Source organism: Haliotis asinina, chromosome 11 (genome assembly GCF_037392515.1).
Source record: "Haliotis asinina isolate JCU_RB_2024 chromosome 11, JCU_Hal_asi_v2, whole genome shotgun sequence".
Lineage (NCBI taxonomy): Eukaryota > Metazoa > Mollusca > Gastropoda > Lepetellida > Haliotidae > Haliotis > Haliotis asinina.
Window position 1 is genome coordinate 50,808,591 of NC_090290.1, and position 8,094 is coordinate 50,816,684.

At 38.6% G+C, this 8,094-nt stretch overlaps 1 protein-coding gene across 1 annotated transcript; it reads right to left on the reverse strand.

Annotated features, from left to right (window-relative positions):
- Nucleotides 1-6,584: 6,584 nt before the first annotated feature.
- LOC137255511 (uncharacterized) lies at nucleotides 6,585-7,869 on the reverse strand. Its single transcript, XM_067792944.1, has 3 exons — nucleotides 7,806-7,869; nucleotides 6,977-7,124; nucleotides 6,585-6,618 (listed from the first exon to the last, which is right to left on the reverse strand). The coding sequence occupies exons 1-3, from the start codon at nucleotides 7,867-7,869 to the stop codon at nucleotides 6,585-6,587; spliced, it is 246 nt and encodes an 81-aa protein (XP_067649045.1).
- Between the last annotated feature and the right edge of the window lie 225 nt (nucleotides 7,870-8,094).

The window sequence follows — 8,094 nt, forward strand, 5'->3', positions numbered from 1 at the left end:
TGTTTAATGCATAGAATGTACAGTAACGTTCCATTTTAAACACTCAAAACACTCCCATGATGATATATGCTTGCACATCAGGGTGGTTTAAATCACACGTAGCCTTTATGTTCTGGCCATAACCTAAATGTTATAGGTGTGAGCACAGGTACACTTCATGTTCTGAGCATGAATCGGATTAAAACGGTGGTAACCTTTATGCTCTAGGCATGAGTCGGGTTTAAACGCTGGCAATCTCTTTGATCTGGGCATCAGTTGGATTTAAATGGTAGGTAGCCTTTATATTCTGGCCTTTTTGCCTTCTGATCGTGTTGGATCCCGGATACAGAAGCACTAAAAAGAGACTTTGTTTATTCAACCTCTGGCGACACGTAAAGTGTCAACGAAACAAGTTTGTTTGTTTGCCTGTTTTATATAACACGTCACAATTTAATTCTGGACTCACAAAAGTCCAGAAACTCTTCCTGCTGTAGCCACTCTCTCACAAGCGCTTTAGCAAAGATAAACATGCAGCTGTTATGAACATGTGCTAAGGACGAAAAAATGAAAAACAATTTTTTTTGTCGAAAATTCAAAATTTAAACTCACTCTCCCATGAGCATGCCCATTGGTGAGAGTGTTTCATTTCGCCCGGAATAAATGCTTTGGAGGTTGTGAATGAACGAAAAACTGTTAATAAGTATCATGACACAAATCTCAACTTGTTGTGACTTGACTCTGCTAACTGACAGCGATTTTAAAAAATCTCGCCAATGGGTGAAAAACATATTGGCGCTTGGACGAGAATATTTAATTTCACTGAAAATACATGTTTTTTTCCATGTTTTGCAGTTTTAAATAAATGAAAGTATATTTATTAGTGTCGGAAATTCAGCTTATTTTGACTGATTTCTGCTAATTCAGAGCGATTTTTTTAAAAATCTCGCCCAGGTGGAAAAATATTTGACCCATGAGTGAGAATATTTCCTTTTACTCCAAATATATATTTTTTCCATGTTTTAAAGTTGTGAATGGATGAAAGTATGTTCATAATTATCCTAACACAAATTTCAACTGATTTTGACTTAATTCCGTTAATTTAGAGTGATTTTTAAAAAAAATCTCGCCCATGGGCGAAAACATTTGGCCCATGGGTGAGAACATTTCCTTTTAATCCAAATATATCTTTTCACATGTTTGGGAAGATGTAACAGAATGAAAGTACATTTATGAGTATCATGACGCAAATTTAACTCATTTGGACTCAATTCTGCTAATTTACAGGGGTTTTTTCTAAAAAAAGTTTCACCTATGGGAGAAAAACATTTGGCCCATGGCGAGAATATTTACTCCATATATATCTTTTCCAATGTTTTGAAGGATGTAAATGGATGAAAGTACATTTGTGAGTATCATGACACAAATTTCAACTCATTTTGACTTAATTCCGTTAATATAGAGCGATTTTTTAAAACATCTCGCCCAGGGGAAAACATTTGGCCCATGGGTGAGAATATTTCCATTTAATCCAAATATATCTTTTCCAATGTTTTGGAAGATGTAAATGAATGAAAGTACATTTATGAGTATCATGACATAAATTTGATCTGATTTTGATTTATTTTTGCGAATTCAGGGGGAGTTTAAAACATATGTGAGAGTAATTACATTTACTCTTTACCTGTGTTTTTTGGAGGTTGTAAATGAATGTGAATATACTTATAAGTATCATGGCACACAAAATTCAACTCATTTTGACTGAATTCCGCTACTTACAAGAATCTGCACTTCCACTCAAAATACATAGGTTGTTTCTATTGTTATGGAGGTTGTAAATGAATGAAAGTGTGTTTATAAGTACCAAGACAAAAAAACTGAAATCATCCCGCTCTTAACTCGACTAATCTCGCTCGTGGACAAAAATATTTTCATTTGCCTGTTTTCAATATTTTCAAACATGTGGTTAAAATAGATGAAATTATAATGACAAATAATTTCAGTTTAATTTAGTGAGTTTAGTTTTATGTCGCACACTGCAATATTCCAGCTATATGGGGGCGGTTTATAGATTATCGAGTTTGGACCAGACAATCCAGTGATCAACAGCATGAGCATCGATCTGCACAACTGGGAACCGATGACGTGTCAACCAAGTCAGCGAGCCTAACCACCCGATCCTTTTATTCGCTCTTTCGTCAAGCGTAGTCGCCTTTTGTGGCAAGCATGGGTTGCTGAAGCCCTGTTCTACTCCAGATCATCACGGGCCTGAACGCAGAACTTTCATTCCAGCAACACATACAATGTAAACTTAGAATTCTAAGTCTTGAGACTCTTTTGAATTTAGGTATTCTATAAATATAACACAATTCAAGCTATATCAATGACGTTGAAGTTATATGTTAAAGCCCAAATCAAGAGGGACCGAACTCCAGTGACATAAAGACTGTGCTGGGCACATTGATTAACAGTGCTGTGAGATCTTTAAACTGTATTGAAATATGTCTTGTCAATCCCACCGACATTCGCCAATAACCAGTTAGATATAGAATACATAGACTGTGCTCCTTCAGAACAAATAAGTAATTACGGATCCCCAACGGGGTAATTAAGGACAGAATTCAAAATAGTCACCTTCTGTCCAGGACATCACCAGTCGTGAGCTAATGTCCTTGTAAAAGACCTCACAAAGGAAACACAAAGCACCAAATCTGTGTTTCTTTCTAGGTGACACACGGTATATTGTCAAAGTTTCCGTTGTTGAATACATTCGGTCGTGGGCAAAACCTTATGCTTTGCGATGAAAAAAAGCCCGCAAAACCGGAGTTCAAACGATTCACTAAATTTCCCCCAGCGCTGGAGGAAAAACTGGTTTCAACAGCTGTGCTGCACTGCGCCCATAACGCATGCGCCGTGAATAGGTTCGCGGAGCTTGAAACAGTACGCATGCTCGGAGTATGAGGTCGTGAGCAGTGGTCTAATCTTGGTTGTGTACACCAACAAGTACATAATCTACTCGTTACATAAAAAAAACCTTTTTGATTGTAGTAAGCAGCCTCTGTCACAGAGAAAGCTCAATGTCTGGTGTATTGACACCTATATATCTGCCTGCCTGTCTGTTAAAGACAATATACAATAGACAGCTTCAATCATTGACCACATGCAATTTGAACTTGACGCCTATCAGACTATACGCCATAAACAAAATAAATTGATTTATGACTCGTGCAACCGAGTCCTGTCTCTGCCACATTATGTAATTAGACAGGTGTGATACTTGTACACATGGCATGTTTTTGACTGTGGGCTGCAAACATACTACAGCCATTTTTCGGATGACTGGATTTGACGGAAACTGGTACAAAGTCTTGTCAGTTTCAAGTCCTGCTTAGTATTTGGACGAATGACACTTTCCAGTCACGCAGTAGTTTACCATCTCTGCTGAGATGATTTTTGATTTGATCGAACTCAAAGAACTCAGAGAACGTGCATTTACAAACTCCAACATCTCTATATACATTCACTAGGGATAACAACTTATTCTAGTGTAAATGATTTTGTTTGACAACGGTATATGAATCCATACTGAAACGATGCATCAAGTACAATAAAAGAAGTTGTTATCCTTAAAGAATCTCACTTTCTTGTGACTAACCATACTTAGAAAAAGGCCCATCAAACAGATCATCTTTCTGTACACACAATGAGCCCTCAGCGCACCAGCAAATGAAACAGCCAATCGGAAGTCGTCGTTACCTTGAGTGCACAGTCACCCGCTATGACTGGGTTCGGTCTCCCGCGGGCTTCGTTTGGAGGGAAGTAAGCCCAAAGTAAGTACAAAATATTGCACTTTTGAATCGCGATTGTACACTTATAATTTTGTTTATCTGTTTTTTTAACAAGCAGCAATGTATATTAGACGTCATGAATAAGTGATAATTGTGTTTTAATTATGTTTGATTTGTTTTGTTGCATGTGATCTTTAAGAATGCAAAACTATCGTTAGATCAAATGTGTTAACATCAGCTTGTAAGAGACACCCTGGTCAGACATAACAATTGTCAGACAGGTTAAAATAACAAACTATCTGCTTCAGTGCACAGTTGCCTGTTGACGTAGTATACCCACATCACCTAATTTATTTTCCTGCGTAACCTTCATCTACATCACCATCCTTAATATAATAAGCAGAGAGCATAGAAGGTCGTAGATCTTTAACCACTGAACCGTGGCGTCTCACAGGAGTTCCCAAGAGGGGGTGTCCTCTATCTTTTCCATTTATCTTTAAAACTTCTAACAAGCTCAACGCATACAACTTTTTACTAAAATGTAATTTTAGGTATTATTCAGTTGATAAATTATCATGTATATGACATGCTGGACAGGTATTGGGCATTTGGCATTTTGTGTTAATTTACCATTCCCATTTTCATAATGCATAAAAAAGACACTCGTTAATCTATCACTGGGTTTTGTCATTCTTTCACACCAACATGGCTGCTAAATCCCCTCTGAGACTTGTCAGTGTTATATTTTCCTGGTTCTGTGGGGTTTTTTTCCACCCTTGTCATGGCAAATCTGTAACTGTAACGTTCGTGATAACTAACCTTTTATGTACAAAATTGTCGGATGGTTTCACTAACCGGATGGCGTCCCCAGTAATCCGATTATAAGGGGTGTTTTTGTTTCTGATGTTCCTATATTTTTTCGAAAGCAGCCGCACATGACACTAAACAAAATGGCTGGTAGGTATCCGCTGTTCCGTAGGTGTACTGACGATACAATTAAAAAGTCCACTTTTAACAATTTATTTCAAGAATTTACATTAAAGCACTGAGCGACACACTCACACGGACACATACACACATTGTTCCTTTCAAACACAAGGACCATATCATAACAACAACATGCCTGTGTTTTTCTGTATGGAGCTTGTGAATAAGGAAAAAATGTCTTGTGATAAAAATCAGTTCTGACCAATGCTATTTATGTGAGTAGACAGTGTTGCAAGAAAGGTCACAGTCATTTCGATAACATCCAAAGGCGCTCCCACTTCCAACACGTAGCATTTTCTCAAGAAAAATGATGGTATCTCATATGTTACCGATCTCCCTCTCAGTGTCTTTGTCCTCTGTTTTGAATACTCCATGGCCAGGTGCAAATGATACTGTCAAATCGTTTTGCATCAGAATGGCGTTTGGCAATACTTGTCTTTTACCTACGTTAACTTTGCTTCAAGAATCAACTTAGCTTAGCGTGTGTCTCTGCTTTTAAACATTGAGACAGCTTCGTGAATGGATCACAGACATTATCGTCTGTGAAAATCGGAATAGTCTTGCGACGTCAAGATGGCTGTAAGTGGAATTTTCAGGTCCTACTCTGGTGTCAAAGAGACGTAAATGGGTCACACGTCCCAGTTGATAATATTGGAGTAAGTTTGCGGCCCTTTCATCAATATTCCACCAATACTGAATGAGCTGCTGGAAGAGACTTCACGTATTGTGTCCAGAAGGGACGAACGGATGATCTGATGATCTAAGCACTAGGGTATCAAACCTCTCCTGATAACATCCGTCGTGTATTGCCCTGACAAGATAACCTGTTTAGACTTGCACAATGAGGAGAAGAAAAGGATTAGAAACAAATGGTACTTACTTGTTTATTTCTTCGTTCTTTACATTATAAAGGAGATTGGATCTTATGACTGAGAATGGCTTTATCATGTTTTTCGCAATATTACCATTAATATAATGGCCACACAAAGTGTTTCCAGATACTTGACTTTTTGAGATATTCGACACATATTATTCTCTGGCGTTTGAATGGAACTCAGCATATGTTATATTTGGTATTAGTCCTAGTCAGTTGAGACAATTCCCACCTGGCGTTTGAACCTCCCATTCAGGGTTAGGCACCTAATAGAGAGCGATTTCACACTCTCATCCAGTGAGTGAGTGGGTTTAGTTAGCTCTCAGCAATACTCCAGCTATATAGCTTCGATCTGTTCATATTCGAGTCTGGACCAGACAATCCAGTGATCAAAAATATGAGCATCGACCTGCGCAAGTGGGAACCGATGACATGAGTCAGCCAAGCCAGTGAGCCTGACAACCTGATACCGTCATTCACATCTTACGGCAAACCTGGGCTACTGAAAGCCAGTATTCTAACCCGGTCCTTACGGGCAACACACTCATCCAGCGCAGATTCTCACCCTCACTCAGAACATGCCCATACATAACTTTTCGTTCATTTGACCACTTTCCAAAGGCATCTAAATCTGGATTTGGATTTGGCCTGTAAATTGTTTTGAGGCGGCTTCTTTGTTCCAATAACATTGAATGAAGTGAACCAACCTTTTCAGGTGCTAGTTCACAGCAGGTGAAACCAGAGTCCTGTGAAGTGTCTCGCATTGCAAACAGGGTAGGATCATCTACCCGTACGATCTCACACACAAAGTACGTCCCTTATGTTTCGAATGCAATTGCACGTTACACTAAACATTATGATTGGTAGGCGTCCGGTACTCTGTAGGTGTACTGAAGATTCAATAAATAAAGGCCTCTTTTATCAATTTATTTCAAGAATTTTCATTACAGCATCAGCCTTTATGTATGGAGCTTCTTGATCAGATCCTGGATTCTGTGAATAAACAACAGTTTGAGATGTAATAACAAATCATTATAACAAAGATCGTCCAAGCAGATTTAGTTCTTGCCTCAGTATAAATCACATGCAAATGCACATGATATAGATATGGTCCATGTGATATAAAGCCAGCTTTTTCAAGTTCTATATCTGAACATTTAACCAAACAAAACGAAAGCTAAATAGATTACTTCTGGTCTTCTCGCCTCACATAATCATCGCAGTGATATATTGTACATGATCACCATAACTGAAAAACCCAGCTTGTTGTGTCACCAAAAACAACTGTAATACTCCATCAGTGTCTCGAGCTGGTATCCAATCTGGATTCTGTGCTTCATAATGAACTTACCCCCTGCAGGCAAAGTCGCAACCGAGGTCGAGAATGTCGTTGGTAAAGAGAACAGTGCATTCCTTTTCACATTGTTTTTCGGTAGCGTCCGTTCCGAATTTCTCAACAACAGCGTTCACCAGTTTGTGCAGCTCAGCTGTGTCAAGGACTGAAATAGAAATTCTAATTATACGTCTGTTACTTAACCTTATTTTAACAATCCCCCAAAACAAAGCAAATGGGAGATATATCATTCGCTATGAAGGCACCAGATTTGCTGAATCAGCTGCCTCGACAGATTTACTTGTTACTTTAACAAAGTCCTTTGCTGACAAAGAACGTGTTAACTATGATGGTTGCATGGATGGCTATTCCAGCTTTTTGAACTGAGAAAGAAACGCGCTCGATTACTCTTTGTTTCGTATTTGAATCTTCAAAGTTCTCAGCACTAAAGCAGTAAGTCGAATACGGCATGAATACACAAGAAACACGGGAGCATACCATAAAAAACTTCATGTTCAGTTCCACCATCTAATTCAGTCATCAGTTATATATTCACACACGAGGACCTAATGAAACAGGTCGTGATAATGTCTTCCTAGTTAGATAGTGTGTAGTATTTTGGCAGCGTATGAAATAAGGCCCGTCCGAGACGGGTAGATTTCTAAATTTACAGCTAACCAGACCGATGGTGTGGTAAATGTTTCAGATGTTCCATACATCTGAGTAAATTCACCATATCTTGATGTCTGGTCTGGTTAAATCCATTTTGGGCTGGTGACATATTGCAGCTGCCATCCTTCCTTGATTGCAGCTCACTCACTCACTCACTCCTATTAAAGAGACTCACCGTTTCCAAGGAGTTGGCTGTAGGCCAAGGGAAGCAGACACAGCAAAACGAGGGCCACCTTCATGCTGTGGGTAAAAGGCATTGATATCACAGTGCAAGTAAAATAACACAGAAATGTTGACTATGATACGAGCAGGAAAACAAATGCTCACCTTTTTCCAGAACACTACGGTTTCATATTGACCTTCGGTGAGCTTTGCATATGATTTCCACATATTTACATATTCACAAGATTTACAAAAGTAAGACACTTTATTTTGATTTAAATGATAAAATGCGAAAGTGTTTT